Source organism: Spermophilus citellus, assembly GCF_964194105.1.
Source record: "Spermophilus citellus genome assembly, chromosome: 2".
Taxonomy (NCBI): Eukaryota; Metazoa; Chordata; class Mammalia; order Rodentia; family Sciuridae; genus Spermophilus; species Spermophilus citellus.
The window spans coordinates 68,189,278-68,206,183 of record NC_138183.1 but is presented as its reverse complement, the minus strand read 5'-3'; the positions used below and the strand labels follow the sequence as shown (position 1 = coordinate 68,206,183).

Genomic DNA, 16,906 nt, shown 5'->3' with positions numbered 1-16,906 from the left:
AAGAGGCCCCAAATCCCTCCTAACACTTGCTTCTTCCCTATCAGCAAGATTAGTCAACCGCACTGTTGACTATGTTCAGACCTCGCAGGCCAGGCAGGGCCGAACTGGGCTTTCCAGGGCCTGAGGAGCAGCATTTCTGAGAGCAGGGCCTAGGACCTCAGGGGCACTTGTCCAGGCAGGTCTCTCGGAGACAGTGGCAGTGACCAGGCTAAGGACCCTACGACAATCAGGGTAACAAGCAAGAGATTTGACTCCATCAGCCATGCTGAAACAGACTAACAAGAGGAGAGGGTCTTGGAGCTACAAACCCTGGAGTACTCTGGAGAGTGAGGACCCTCCAAGTACAGGTACCAACCAACACCGCAGGAGCTCCACAGGGACTCGTTCAGGCTCCCACGGCAGCATCACGCCATGGACCGAGGTCAGATATAACTACTACATCGAGGAGGACGATAGTGGCGGGGAGGAGGAGGAAGAGTGGAAGGACAACCTTGCCAAGGAGGACCAGCAGCCAGGAGAGATCACCACTGCACAGCTGGATGGCCATACAGACACTCCAGCCCACTTGTCCATGCTGAACGTGAATGTTGGCGGCCACAGCTACCAGTTAGATTACTGCGAATTGGCCAGCTACCCCAAAACACGCCTGGGCCGCCTTGTCACCTCCACGACCCGCAGCCGCCAGCTGGGCCTGTGTGATGACTATGAGGCAAAGACAGACGAATACTTCTTCGATCGTGATCCAGATGTCTTCCAGCTCATCTACAATTTCTACACATCAGGGGTTCTGTTAGTGCGAGATGAGCTGTGCCCTCAAAACTTCCTAGAGGAGCTGGGCTATTGGGGCGTGAGGCTCAAGTACACACCACGCTGTTGCCGCATCTGCTTCGAGGAGCGACGCGAGGAACTGAGCGAACAGCTCAAGATCCAACGCGAGCTGCGCGCACAGGCGCAGGCGGAGGAGGCCGAAGAGCTCTTCCGCGACATGCGCTTCTGTGGAGCCCAGCGGCGCCGCCTCTGGAACTTCATGGAGAAGCCCTTTTCATCTGTGGCTGCTAAGGTCATGGGGGTGGCCTCCAACCTCTTTGTGCTCATCTCAGTGGTGACACTGACACTCAACACCGTGGAGGAGATGCAGCAGCAGGCAGAGGAGGGCACAGGTGGCGACCCGGGGTCCATCCTGGAGCACCTGGAGGTGCTGTGTGTAGCGTTCTTCACGCTTGAGTACCTGCTGCGTCTTATCTCCACACCAGACCTGCGGCGCTTTGCGCGCAGCGCCCTCAACCTGGTGGACCTGGTGGCCATACTGCCGCTTTACCTGCAGCTGCTGCTCGAGGGCTTCACTGAGGAGGTTCAGGGGTACAGCAGGGGCTCAACACATGATCAAGACCTAGAGACGGTGGGCCGTGTGGGCAAGGTGGGCCAGGTATTACGCATCATGCGCCTCATGCGTATCTTCCGCATCCTTAAGCTAGCTCGCCACTCCACGGGACTGCGTGCCTTTGGCTTCACGTTGCTCCAGTGCTACCAGCAGGTGGGCTGCCTCCTGCTCTTTATCACGTTGGGCATTTTTACCTTCTCTGCAGCTGTCTACTCCGTGGAGCATGACGTGCCTGGCACCAACTTCACCAGCATCCTTCAAGCCTGGTGGTGGGCCGCGGTGAGTACCATGACCCCTGAGTTTCTCTATTCTCTTTTGTATCCAGACACTACTCTTTTCATCCCATCACAAAATGGGAATTGATGTTAACAAGTTGGAAAGACATAGACATTTATAGTCTAGTAAGTAACTAAACTTGACTTGGTCTCAAGAATCTTTAAATCCTGATTTAGTCTTAAAATTCTTGACAGGCAGATTTTAAGAAAGATTCATTGTGAGTGTGGGTTCATTGTCTTCGTTTTTATTAATTACAACCTATGGATCATCCAATATCCTAAATGGTTTATAAAGTTTATGTCAGGGATGTGACAGTTACGGTCACCATTTTCTTAAAAAAAAAAAAAAAAAAGGCAAGGTAGGGGAGAAAAGTAGGAAATTGCTTCCGTTTTCAAGGGAAGCTGTAGATTTATGCAGAGGAGTGAGATTTGACTAAATCTCTAAAATTCCACTGCTTTTGGTTCTAGTTAAATATATGTGGAAAGAAACATCTAATATGACACTAGTTCTAAGTATACAAAAGTTCTTTCAGAATTACCTATACTTGTTCCATTGTACAGCTAGAGGACAGGTACAGAGAGTTTGGGTGCAGACACACAGCTCTGGGTGCAAAGCTAGAATTAAAACCCTGTGCCCTTTGCACACCCTGCACTATCTCTTCCAAACTTTAGTTACTTTGCATACCTTGCCTATTTGTACAGCTAATGTATTAATTATTTTTTCATTGTTTTCTTTTGTATTTGTCTTTTTATACTATCTTATGCCATTTACTCAAATATCTGTGTTTCTGGTGTTCTTGATGCATCCCTGAAAATAAATGCTAACTAGTTCTTCTCAGTCCAATGAATAAACTAGTAGAAATGAGAAAGAACTAGATGTAGTCTTTCCTTATTAGAGTAGTTTGCAATGCCTTTAAAGATAGTAAGCAAATATAAAAAGGAAGCAGATATTTTCAATATTCACTTTGTGTATGTTAGAACCCACAGTCTGGTGTGAAATTCTGAGAAGAACCATCACAGGGCTACCAACAGTGTAGTATAACATGATGGAAGATTTAGAGCACTGGGTTCTAGACTCAGATCTGCCAATAATTAACTGTAACCAAATGAACTTCACTCCATCATTCTCTCTGCTCGGTTTCCACATCTCTAAAAGAGGAAGTGAGACTTGTAGAGCTCTGCAGTTCAATGAGTCTTTCTTCCCTTGAAAGCAGAGAGCTCATATGTATACCGGGACTTACAAGCTTTCTTCAATGACAGGATGACATTAGGCTCTTCTAAATGAGCTTAGCCAAATGCCACTCCTCTGATCATATTCCAAGTGACGAAAGGTCATCCCCATAGTAGATAAACCGTGGGTACAGATGGAGCTCATGGAGAATGATTTGTCCTGAGCAAATGACATTTACTTTGGAGGTGACTAAGGCAGGAAGGCAAAAGAGTAAATCCTCATGATGATATAATACAAGGTTTAGAGTCAAATTTTCAGTTATCTAAGTATCTTGGCTCACAGAGGTTGGCATTGGCCCTAAGGGACTCTTTTATATGACATTTAACCCACATGTTTGCTTTAACTTTTTATGTATTAATATAAACATTTTATTAGTTATGTCATTAATATTGAATTTTTACTTTTAAAATATTTCCAGAAGTGAAAAACCACTGATCCACTTAATTTCCTGATCTGTTTAAGGTACACTGAAGTTTAAAACTTTTAGTTATCCCCTTTTATGTTAAACTGAAATCATTTTACTCAAGATAAATGTTTTCTATAATTTTACAATAATAATTGAATTACCATTCAATTTTTATCCATAATAAATTTACCAATTATGCTTTTAACAATATGAGGTTTTTCCTTTTTTTCTTTTATTTTTTTAGTAGCCATCATCTTTATCAGACACTATTTTCAAGGACTAAATTTTGCACATTCTAACCTTTCCATTTACCAACAGCCTTCATCCACTTTTTGAGATTTATACCAGTATAAATAATTATGTGTTAGATAAATGATAGATAACTTGTGTCTTTTTATTAAGTAAATCTATGAACACAATAGAAGTAATTCCCCTTGAATTTTAGGACTATTCATTCCCCCAGAGCTGATGTTATTAATCCTGTTCTTTCCTGTACTTCTGATTACCTTGTACATTGTGTACTAAAGGTTCTTATCCTCACAGAGCAAGGAGGAAGGAATGCTGCCAAGATGATATACACAAAGATGGCTTGGTTCTCGTATATAGGTGCAAAGTGAAAAGATTCAAAATAATGGGCCAATTCCTCATTTAACCCATAAAAATCCATCTTATTCACTCACTGTGCAAGAAGTTACTGAACACGAATGTGCCAAGTACTATTCCAAGCACTAGGGATACAGAGTGATTGGGGAGGGGATGAAAAGTCTTTTCATCATAAAGCTTGCATTCTAGTGGACAAAGACATAATAAATAAGATGTTGGTGTGTCTTGTGTGGTAGGATCAGCCAGAGAGCAATTTGGGTGGTAGAATTTCCCTTTAATGGTATAGTCAGAGAAGGCCTCTTAGAGAAGGTGACATTGAGATAAAACTTGAATGATGAGGAGAAACTCACCTAAATACACATAACGAAATAGACGTCAGAATCTGACCAGTGGAATCCCAAAAGCAACTGTGGATCCAGTGGTCTCCATGTATTTTATCAATCAAACCATCTCATTATTTTAGAAATTTTGAGCACAAACAAGATAAATGTGTATTTCGTTATCTATAAATAAATGATTTATTTCCACAATAATAATGTCTTAGAAAACACCCCACAGTCCAGAAGCTTAAAACATCAAGCATTCATTTAGCACATCAGTATAAAATTGAGCAGTTTAGTCTGACTTTAACTGGAAGGTTCTTCTCATTTGGTGTCACTTGTTCTCATGTCTGATGGTCAACTGTATGATAGATGGGAGTGGGGAGGCCTGGGCTCCACATCCCTCATATATAGAATAGGAATATGTGCTTGGCTGCGGCAAAGGGCAAGAGGAAGCATACCAGCCCAATCATGAAAGTGCTGTATTGCTTCTGTTCATATTTGCTTAATTTATTTAATTGTTCATATTTGCTCAATCCAAAGCAAATCATATGGCTGTACTCAGTCAAGAGGCCAGGCAGTTTGGCCCAACCATAAGAGGAAAGCTCTGTGAAGTTAGGTGGCAAAGAGCTTGACTATGGGGCAATATAACAATTAGGCCCAATATTAACGTTATTCTACTGCAGCGGTATATTACTGCTCAAATATATTGCACCCATCAGAAAACATACACTCACAAAATGACAATTTCAAAATGAGGTTTAAAAAATTATGATTGATATTGTGTTATGCAACTCCAGAACTATATTCCTTGTGGAATCTTTGCCACACATGAAAAACAGATTTTCTAATCCATTCTCCTATGTTTTTTAGTGTTTTTCTGGACAACCCCAAACCTGACTTGCTTATAATAATCTTCCCTTTCTCTATGCCAAGGACCCTGAAACTTTCCTCCTTAATTCTACTTGGAGTTTTAGGAATACAGTCATTTTCATTATTGTGAATTCTCCTACAGCTGCAAAACAAATCCCTCATGGGCCCTTTCATCTGCAAAAGCTGATGCATGAGGATATAAGATAGACCCATCTTACTCGTCTGTCAAATGGAGATTATTTGTGAGTACTAATGTAATAAGAAACATATGTAAACTAGCCTGTTCTAAGACTGCAATAAATAGAAGCTACCATATCTGGCTAGTTGATAGTCTTTATCACACAGAAGCAATAACCTTTGCTGCCAAATTTATTTTGGGGGAAATCAAAACAGAAGTGATTCCTTTTCTACTGGGGAAAAAAAAAAGACTGTAAAACATATAAAAGGGTCAGTTGTTCTGTCAAGAGAGAACTTCCCAGTGTGCAGATAAACAGGCCATGCCTGGAACAGCTCCAGCAATTTGGGGGTTCTCTAGGTTGTCTGTGAGTGAGAGATGTATGGAACAGATCAACAAGAACAGTCAACTCTATGATGAAGCTGTAATTATTGGCCTCTTGTGTGGGTATATTTTTAAGTAGAAAAGATCCATTGGACTATCAACAAACCATTTCATTCTGAGCCTTCCAGAGCAAGTTAAAGTTGTAGAAACCAAATAAGAAACTTAGGATGTGAACTCATTATTTCAGAAACTTCTGAAAAGAAAATTTGTCTCATGCCAAGGGACCAAATAATTGCACCCAGAGATCTTGCTCTGATCTTTCTGTTTCCTCAAAAATGTTATCCTTTCCTTGCAAAAAGTTGGCATCTGCAAGAGCACTGAAGTTTAATTTAATAGATTGCTTTGAGGAGATTCATTTGGAAAAGTGAACTAGTCAGATTACAGTGTGGAAGACAGAAACCAAGGTGGGTATTTGGTATAGGGAAATAGATACATAGGTATTAAAAGGAAGAGTAAGAATAGCAACTGCAGAGAATAGCTGTTGCCTTAGACCTAGGAAAACAAATAGGAGTAGGCAGTGTAATCAGAGCTTTGGAGCGCAGAGGAGGGGCACTGTGTAGCTGATGCACAGATTTCTAAGATGGCTCTGGAGGTTGGTATGAGAAAAATGCCATAGATATCTGCTTTTACTGGAGGGATGATAGAAACCAGCAGCAGTTAAGATCCTTCTGACCTCATCCCACCATCCAGGCTCTACAATGTGCCTCCACTTGGTAGAATATAACCAGAAGACAGTAGGTAAGGGAATCCCAGTTACAGAATTACAAAAGTGTGTGGAAAGTGTCAGGCCTGGAGTTGAGAGACACCAGGGAATGTCTGGCACAAGAGGGGTTCGAGTTCTCCTAGCTCCTTCAGAAACAGCACAGGAGCTATAAATGGGACAAGGGCTCATAGACAGTTAATGACTTTTGATCTTATGGGTCCCTGATTTAGAAATGGTCCTCTTATACATCTTCAAAATATGCTCTTCCCATTGTCCAGTATAACTTATGTGGAGCCTGATGGAGTTTTAGAGGGCAATGGGAGGTACTGAATAAGCTCAGGATACAGAGGACAGCATACTGGGTACCTTCTTGTGGGTAGATTAATAGAGCCCAGACTTGAAATGGTTTTACTTTCATGCACACATGCCTCCTTATTGTGCCACTTATGTACTTATATGGAGTATAACATACAGATGTAAAATATACAGATGAGTGTTGTTCTCGTCAAGGTGATTGCCCATGAGATCATTCTAACAGTGCTTCCACTAATCAAAACATTCTTTGAATTCCAATGAGGAATTACCTTCACAGATTGTGACATGTACATTTGCTTCTTTGTAATGGTACTACATATTTGCCTTTCTTGAGGCTGCATTCAGTATTTTAAAATTGTCAAAAGACATCTTGAGTTTAAAATTAGTACCTAGAATTAACCATCAAAGTGGATACAACCTTATATCAAAGTCTTGCCACAAGTATTTTGTGCAAATTATAATCAAAACAGGATTCCAAAAATATTTCTTACAACAGTAGCATGGGTAAATATCATCTTTGAAACTGACTGCTTTGAAGGACAACATGCGCTGAAATATATAATAATCTTAGGCAGAAAAGGCCAGTCTTAACCACCTTCAATTCTTTGAGAAAACTAGAAAGCATATTATTTTCAAAAATTAGTTTTATTCCCCGAGGTCACAATTCCTAGATTCATGGTGTCAAGACTTTCTCTATGCCTATTTTTAAAAAACTTTTTACTGGTGCATTATAATTATACATAATAGTGGGATTCAGAGAGAGACATGGTAGCACAGTCCCGTAATCCCAGAGACTCTGGATGCTGACATTGGAGGACTGCAAGTTTGAGGCCAGCTTGGGCAATTTAGCAATATCCTCAACAACTTAACAAGAACCTGTCTCAAAATAAAAAATAAAAATTGGGGATGTAATTCAATGGTAAAGAGCCCTGGATTCAATTCTTAGTCCTGGGGGGGGGGGGAGAAAGAATAGAAGGAAGGAAGGAAGGAAGGAAGGAAGGAAGGAAGGAAGGAAGGAAGGAAGGAAGGGATGAATGGATGGATGGATGGATTCTCTGTAATATATTCATACATGCATTATAATTTAGTCAATTATTCTTCATTGCTTCCCTTTCACTTCTTTCCCTCCTTTCTCCCCCTGGTCCCCCTTTTCTACTCTGATGGTTTCCCTTATATTATCACCCACCCCACCTCATTTTTTTTTCTTTTTTTTTCCCTCTAGCTTCTAATATGGGAAAATATACAACTCTTGACTTTCTAAGTCTGCCTTATTTCACTTACCATGTTCTCCAGTTCTATTTTCCTGCACATAACATAATTTTGTTCTACTTTGTGGCTAAGTAAAACTCCATTTGTGTATATATAGCACATTTTCTTTCTCCATTCACCCATTGATGGACATCAAGGCTGATTCCATAATTTGGCTATTGTCAGTTGCATTGCTATAAACATGGGTGTGCAGGCACCACCTAATTCTTTATGAAGGAAACACATTCCTTTTTCGAAGTAGAAATCCAAATACAGTCGTTGTCAAGTTTTGGAGGAAAATTTGTCCTCATAATGTTTGGCAGGTCAGGAAGCAGCTGGGGGAAAGTCATATTCTGGCTTTGGGGATCCAAAGTTAAGGAAAATATGTATGTTTTCAGCAGAATGATAGTTTTCAGTTTACAGAATGGCAGGGTCAACCAATTTTTCTGGCTATTAAGTTGGCTTGCAGACATTTTGGTCATGTTTCCAATCCAACTCCTGCTAATGTGAGAAATCACTCAATGAGGTCACCTGGGTCAGTTCTGGGCCTTCAGGGTTTAATGTCCATCTAGGGAGAAATGGTTTGGCATATGGAACCGGGATTTTAAAAGAAGTTTCTACAGCCAAGGAATCTTAATTCCTCCCAGAGCAAGAAACAGATCAGTAATTGAATCAAATTAGCCACAAAATAGACAACACATAAATTAACTGTACATTTTGAAAAAATTCTTGGGAACCAATCGCACACAGCCTCCTTAGCAGAAGAGGTCTTTTCTCTAAAATTAGAGATCCAAGACACAATAGGCATGTCAAATATTTATTCGTCTTTAAGCCAATTTTCTTTGCTTTTGACTTTTCACTCAAAGTTCAGCCAAAGAAGAAACAAAAACACAAAGAAGTTGGGGCTGGGGCAAAGCAAAGCCAGTGTGGGATTAATCAAAGCTGAAAATAAGCACTGTCTTGATTATTTTCCTTCCTCTGTGTCCTCCCTCTGTCCCTGACCCCTACCTCCCCACACACACATCCTGGATCCTTGAGTGTTGGTTCACTGCAAGGACTCCCAGTTGGATTTTCCTGGATGTTTCATATTCTAAAGCTACCCCATCCTACCGCTCACCTCTGCACTCAAACTCTCTTTAGCCCTCCTCCAGGGGGTGTGAGTTAATGGTGTCAGTGACAGATGAAAATTACTGCTCAACTCACACAGCTGAGTGTTTTTTTAACTTTTGATGTGGTTGGTGAGAACACACACACACACACACACACACACACACACACACGCAAGTATCCATCACAGCCTCTCATCACCCTTTTACCCAGAAGTTAGGAAAAGCAGATTCTCTACAAGAGCCAGAGGGCACCCCTCCCCCTAATCTCCCTCAGCCAGCAATTAGCAGAAGTCAGGGAGGAGCCTGTTTCCACAGCCTGTGGATCTAATGAGCTTAACAGATGTAAAGCTCCTGGTAGAGAGCATACCTGGTCAATGTTGGTCTTTGCCACCCTTCAGCTGGGATGAGCTTTCAGATATGGGGTCCCTTGGATTTGCCTACAAGCCCTAACATTATTGCTCACACGTTCTATACCAGGCATTCCTTCATTTCCTGTAACAATCCTGTAAGGTGAGTACTATTCTCCCCATATGTCAAAAGTAGAAACTGAGGTAGAGAGAGCTTGAATGACTCGCCCAACTCACATGGCTGGGAAGTGGATTCAGACCCAACAAGTCTAGTGTGGTACCTGTTTCCTTAACCTCAGCTACATCATCCTGCCTCTTCTATGTTTGCTTGTTTTCTTCCCCTACGGGAAAGGCAGCACATCCCTCAGCAGTTCTCTCATCAGAGATGGAGCTCTGACCCCTGAAACCTCACCAGAAAGCATACTTTGTCTCACTTTTTTTTTTTTTAACTGAGGATTGAACCCAGGGGTACTTTACCACTGAGCTACATCCCCAGCCCCTTTTATTTTTATCTTTAGAGACAGGGTCTTGCTAAGTTGCTGAGGCTGGCCTTGAACTTGAGATCCTTCTGGCCCAACGTCAGGATTTGCTGAGATGACAGGCATGTGCCACTGCCCCCCTGGTACACTTTGTCCTTTTGATGGGCTGGACAGAGCTGTGATTCTTATCAGCTTCATCAGATTTTCCAGCTGACTCATTTCTCCATTTCATTCTTATTGATCAATTAATCACACTTGTAAGTTCAAACTGACCCTTACATCTTCAAAACAAAAATGGTTTCATTTCTAGGCTAAAGGCCACTTCAGAATGGTCAGTAGGTGAATTTGTATGATTACTGCTATCTCCTGGAATATTGTGGCAACGACTGTACAAATCAATGGAGCAATAAGTACCACCTGGAGTTGTGCAAGGCAGAATTTACAACTGTGAGCAACAGCATGGCTTAAGAGGCTTCTAGTAACTTGGCCAACAGTTTAGGGACCACAGGAAGCACATGAGGCATAAAAAAAATGGGTCCCCAAGGGATTTTCCCAAGGTTTTCTCTGGCTATACTGATAACTAGTCCCATGGGTATCTGCATTTTAAAACAGAAGCTTGTTAACCTAAATAAATCTCTCATTAGTGGGATTTAAAGCAGTGTGAGGAGTGGTAAGAAGAATTTCATGTGGAGTGTGCATAATTTGGGTCTGTGAGGTCTTCCAATAATACCTTCACAAAATAAGGAGTGTTTCTCTGGACACTTGCAATTAAGGTGCCTTCATATAAAAATATCTCCATTGAACTGTATAACAACTCTGAGAAGTGCTATAATTGTCTTCATTTTTTAAGATGAAAGGGAGACAATGGAGGCGCTGAATGCCATGATAGTGTGTTGAGTGCTATATATTTATTTTCTAAAATGATTTCTTATGATTTCTTCATAAGAATCATGGGAGTTAGGTGGTACCATCTAAGTATCTGAATATTTTGCCCGAGGGGTCTCATCTGGGAAGAGTCAGAGTCAGAATTTGAACACTGGTTTTTACTGGGTTTAAGTCCAAGCTCATTTCTAATACATTCGTGATCCAGGCCAACCTAGGGAATTCCTATCCTGATGCTGGCCACAGCTGGGGACAGGGGTAAGGAGATAATGACCAGCATTTACTGAGCACATTCTGCACCAGGAACTCAACATATGTTATCTTAAATTCTCTTTACAATAACCCTTTAAAGTAAGTATCTCTACCCCCATGTTATATATGAGTATCTATGAGGAATAGTCAGGTTTCAAACCAGAGTCTTCGAGCTCCATAGCTTGTATTCTTTCCATGGCATAAGTCCTATTGGCAGACTTTCTGATGATACCCTCTGAAGCTGGCTCCATAAGAAGCTGTTACATGCCCCTAGGTAACTGCAGGGAGATAGAGGATGCCCTCCTGCCTGTTTCTGTCTTTCTCCTCCCTCGTAATACTAACAGTTCCATTCTGCTTTCCCTCCATACAGGTGAGCCTCTCCACTGTGGGCTATGGAGACATGTACCCAGAGACCCTCCTAGGCAGGCTCTTTGCCTTCCTCTGCATTGCTTTCGGGATTATTCTCAATGGGATGCCCATTTCCATCCTCTACAACAAGTTCTCTGACTACTATAGCAAGCTCAAAGCTTATGAATATACCGCCATACGTAGGGAGAGAGGAAACGTGGATTTCATGCAGAGAGCCAGAAAGAAGATGGCTGAGTGTCTAGCTAGAAGCAACACACAGCCCACCCCAAGGCAAGAGAATACTTCATAGGATTTGTTTCTGGTAGATTCCAGGAATTTTAAGACTTCATTTGCTCCCTTTGTTATTATGAATGGCAGCAAAAGAACATGTGGGGCAGACATACACAAAGGCATTCAGTTCATAAAATTCTATCTCTAGAAATATTCATTTTGGCCAGAATGCCTCATTTTGCTCATGCAACTGAGTTGCATGCAAAAACCTAACCTTTCCAATGATGCTGATGTTGAGAATGGTTTGAAAGGAGCAACATGTTGGATTTGTCTTTTAGCTTCTCTTGGCATCCATAGTTTTGGAATTGAGTTCACTTGAGAGAATTTTCTTAAAGAAAATGAAGATGTTTTTGTTCAGTTCAGGGAGATGGAGTGTCACAACAGGAACTATGTGAGCTTTGGATGTAGACCAACCTTTCAGTCAAAATTCCAGATCTACCAAACTATATGATTTGAGCCAAATTACCTTAACCCTCTGAGCCTCAGTCTCTTCAGTTATAAAATATAGGTAATAACAACTATCTTGAGTATGAGTATGTAGATTAGAGACACTTGTAAATTCTCAGTGAATGATAGATGTTTAAGTTGTTGGAGTGGGTATTGTCTAATAAACTCTAGAACAGTGGTTCTCAATTAAAGGCAGTTTTGCCCCTAGGACATGTGGCAATGTCTAGGGATTTTTTTTTTATTGTCCATACTGTGAAGGACAGAGAGGGAGGCTTCTGGCATCCAGTAGGTAGAGACCTAGGGTACTGATGAACATCCTACAATGCACAGGACAGCCCCCCAAACAGCAAATTATCGGACCCCAAATGTCAATAATGCCCAATTTAAGGAACTGGTCTAGACATGATGTGGGAGCCCCAATTTGACCTGTGAAATAAGCCTGAGTGTGTTAATTCCCTCTTCTTTTGAAAGGAGCCCCTCATTGTCCTCATATCTCAGGCCTCTGGCCCTTCTCCTTTCCACAAAAGTGGGAAAAAAAATCAAACCTACCTTTTGAGTAATTGCTCTGAGTCAAAACTGAACAAAGGGCCTTTACTCTGTGCTATGTGTCAGTTGGGAAACTAGGACCCACAGTGGGCCATGGTCATTTATCTCCCTGCAATTTTCTCCCTCCATAGGTCTATTGGAAATTGAAGTCTTAAAATTAAAGGCCTGTCTGAGCACACAGAGATTGCCCCTGTAACTAGAGCTTGCCCTGCTGTCAAATTTGTCTCCGAGTGTGACTGGGCCTATACCTGTGTCATATAAATAAGACTAATAGTTGCTTGTCTTCCAATGACAAGCACTGTCGATTGTATGCATAGTATATAGTATAGTATTTGCCCTTAACAGAACCATAAATAAGATATTCTATTCCTTTTTTATTTAGGAAGCAATTTGGCTGCATTCATACAGCTTGTAAATGGTAGAAGTAGATTTCAAGCCTAGATCCATCTTGTCCACAAGGCACTTGCTCTGTCTAAACTTGCTCTCAAATTGCATCAGCATCACCCACAGGGCTGCTTAAAGCAGAATGCTGGATCCACCCTGTACAGGTGTCTTAGGCAGTAGGTCCTGGTGGGGCATGAGGATTTGGGTTTGCATTTCTAACAAGTTCCAGGTGACGCCACTGGTCCAAGGGAACCACTTTGAGAGCCACTTTGCATTGCCCCTTCCATGAGACCATGATTATGAAAATAGGATGCAGCTGACAAAACTACCTCTCGATCTTCCTCTTAGCCACATGTTCTCATCATCATAAATGAATTCTCACCTGAAGCTGTATGCAGAAAGGCTACTGTTGCAAGGTTGCTAAATAAGTACAGGTAGCCAAGGCATCTTTGTTTTGTGCTACTACAACAGAATGCTGCAGAGTAGTGTATAAAAAAACAAATATGTTTCTCACAGTTCTAGAGGCCAGGAAGTCCAAGATCAAGGTTAAGGGCAGGTTTGCTTGTTGGGAGAGGGCTGCTCTTAGCTTCCAAGACAGTGCCTTACAGTTGCATCCTCCAGAAGAGGAACACTACAATGAACATGCCACAGACAAACTCATTAAATGCTACATGAAGCCTTTTATAAGGCATGAGGGAGGAGCCTCGTGGCCTAATTATCTCTTAAATGTCCAACCTCTTAATACTGTCATATTAGCAACACCTGAATTTTGGAGGAAAGTCCTTTCAAATCTTGGCACCAGATACATTTAAATTTTGTATAAACCAAAAATACTTTTTAGTAGAAACATGTCCAAATATTGCATATTATATATACTTCTCCTAAAAAAATTTATCTGAAATTCAAATTTAACTGGGTCCCCGGTATTTTCCTTTCTAGACCTGGCAATTCTATACTATTGCTTTTGATAGACAGTTTCCTCATATGAATGGAAATTACTCCCAGGTCCTAAACCCCACCCAAACATGAGCCTCTCAGCCAAGGGAGGCTTCTCTTCACTCTTGCCAAATCAAAGAAGGAGGAATTTCAAATCAGTTTTCTTGCCAGAAACAAATTATGCAGTTACAATGTGCGGGAGATCCAGAGGACAGCTTATATAAATGTCTGTCATACTCAACGTGGCAGCTGCCCCTCCTCTCCACCTCCCACTTCCTGCTCCTTCTGTGGTCCTGAGGGGAAGGGTTTATTGATGAAGTGTGTCTTCTGGGTCTGAGGGGCACAGTGAATAGGAAGGGCCAATTTTCATCACATCTCCCTCTGCTGGAGGCCCAGGAAGAATGACTCATACCTACCCAACAGAAGAAAATCTCTGAGCAGGAAAAAAAGTAGGGACTAGTAGCAGGAAGGGTTAGGAGACGTCCTAATGGCAATGATGGAATTTTTCAGGCCCCCAGGGTAGAGTCTAGTAAATGACAGCAGGCCACCTCCTCCCAATCTCACTGGCCACATCTTCTCAGACAGCTGTGTGCTGCCTCCCTAGGGAGTAAGACTGACAGACAGATGAAGTTAAAACAAAATGAACATTTCATGAGCTTTGGTGTACATTCATGCACAGAGCCAATATTATTTAGTATACTCCTCCAACTGCCCTATGAAGTAGGTTTCAAGGTGGTCACGTACAGAGAATTTGACACATTGAACTTGGTCTGGATTTTAAACCTGACTCTGCCACTTACCATGAGGTTGAACCACATGCGATTGCCATTTTCATCAAAAATGACCAAATACTGGCAATTTCATCTGGTATAGCCTGATAGAGTGTCATAACAATTTCTCTAAACCTGATTCTCCATTGTTAAAATGGAAATAATAATAGTGTCCTCCTCAGGACTGTGACGGTCATTAAATGACATAAAATATATTTAAAATCTTTAGCTGTTTGGCACATGTTATATACTAAGTAAATATAGATCATCATCATCATCATCATCACCACCATCACTAATATGCTAGCTGCATAAGAAAATCCTACAGGCCCAGAGAGAACCCTGTGTCATTGAGGAGTCTGTGGATGAAGACAGATTTTGAATCTTGTCCATTGAACACTCTGCTTAAGGATCCAGGTCAATGTGTCCAAAAGAACTCTCCCCAAGTGGAAACATTATGCACTGCCTGATACAGTAAATCCTAGACATCTTTGGCTGCTAACCACTTGAGCCGCAGATAATATACCCAGAGATGAATTTTTTATTGAATTTCCTTTTTAAGTTTAAACAGGCATATGTGACTAGAGGCTACCATATTGGACAATATGTACATATAGGCCTTTCTTCTGCCTTCATGGAAGTATTTGTTTCTGAGGTCAGGAGAGGTTCTTATCTTTTAAGGTGAAATAAAATGCAAAAAAAAAAAAAAAAAGGAAGAAGAAAACATAACATGTCCTCCCTCTTGTCCCTTCAGGCTTGGGAGTAGTAATGGCCTCCCACTGTTGCTAGTCCCTGAGTATCTTACCAATCCTTGGTGGTTTCCTTTATCCTGACCACACCTCTGTATATACAATCTTTATTAAATTCTCTTCAACTAAACTCCTTGTGTGTGCCATCTATTTCTTGCTGTGACCCTGATTAATACACATGGTGCGTTTTAAGAAAAAATACGTTGTTTTGCCACCAAAAAGATGGCATATGTTCATTTGATAATCATACTTCTCCAACACATAGCCCCAGACTCAGAAACACAGTCCTCAAATTTAGAGGCCAAGAAGCATATCCAGCTCACAGATGATTGGCAGGACAGTGATAATTGGCACCTGTAAGTGCTAATAAGTGATTTTTCCTTCCTGTCAAAGGCCTCAGGCTCTGCCTTCTTTAGGAGCTGAGCATATGAGGGTATTGTGTACATAAAATCAATTGGAATAGATATAAATAGAAACAGAAGTTTGCATGCCCTCAGAGGACATCAAGAAGCCATTTTTGTCGGGCTCCTACCTTCATACAGGTAAAGTGTACTCAAACTTATTTTGTAGGTGATACAACTGAAACCCAGAGAATTTAAAAATGCTCAGATGTACCTGTTTGCCATGCTGCCCTCCCCTTTCCATGTGCACAACAGCAATCCCATCACTCTTTCCCATTTTTGCCATAGTTCTCTAGCAAACAACATAAATCTGTCAGAATTGACATTCAAGATCTGTTTTCCATTCTGGCATGTGCTCACTGTGTGGACTATTGTCATGCTATCCTTAATAAATACCTAGTAAGTTTTAGTAAGTGAACCTCAGTTTCTACATTATAATGTGGAGATTATTCACCTCTTATTGGGAGGATTATCTGAGAGAAAAATGCAAAGTACTACAATATCTATCCTCTATTAGGTGCCCAGTCCATGATACCTCTTATTATTATTTTTTTTTTATAAAGAGAATGTAGATACTGTCGACCATCCAGAGTGTTTCCTTCTTTGGTGGTCATCAAGGTCCACAGTCATTAGGCCATTCAAAAATACTTTAGTTTTCCTGGAATGTATCCATGACCAACAGCTTTTCCTCACCATATTCAAGGGATTTGTGGCCAAGTAAGTTGCTTTAACCAAACAAATATGAGTAAAAGAGCCATGTATTACTTCTGAGTAGAGGCATTTAATTGATGTTTCTCTACCACAGCCCTCCTGGTTTTTGTGATTGTGGAAACAGATGTCAAGATAGAATAAACATCAGCTAAAAGCTCTGAATAGCAATGATGAGCAGAAGCTCAGGCTGACCCTCATTGGACATGAAATGTAAATAAGAATACAACTTTGTTGCATAAAGCATTGAGATGTTGGAATTATTTCTTTTTTGCAGCCATAATCTAATCCATTTTGATAAATACCTCTCTCTGCATCAAGATTCAAGGAAAACTGAAACTTC

The 16,906-nt window shown here is 41.2% G+C and overlaps 1 protein-coding gene across 1 annotated transcript; it reads left to right on the top strand.

Moving 5' to 3' along the window:
- Window positions 1–262: 262 nt before the first annotated feature.
- On the top strand, window positions 263–11,641 carry KCNV2 (potassium voltage-gated channel modifier subfamily V member 2; the record flags this gene model as incomplete). The annotated part of the gene is made up of 2 exons (XM_081280206.1): window positions 263–1,660; window positions 11,354–11,641. The coding sequence occupies 2 exons, from the start codon at window positions 263–265 to the stop codon at window positions 11,639–11,641; spliced, it is 1,686 nt and encodes a 561-aa protein (XP_081136332.1).
- Between the last annotated feature and the right edge of the window lie 5,265 nt (window positions 11,642–16,906).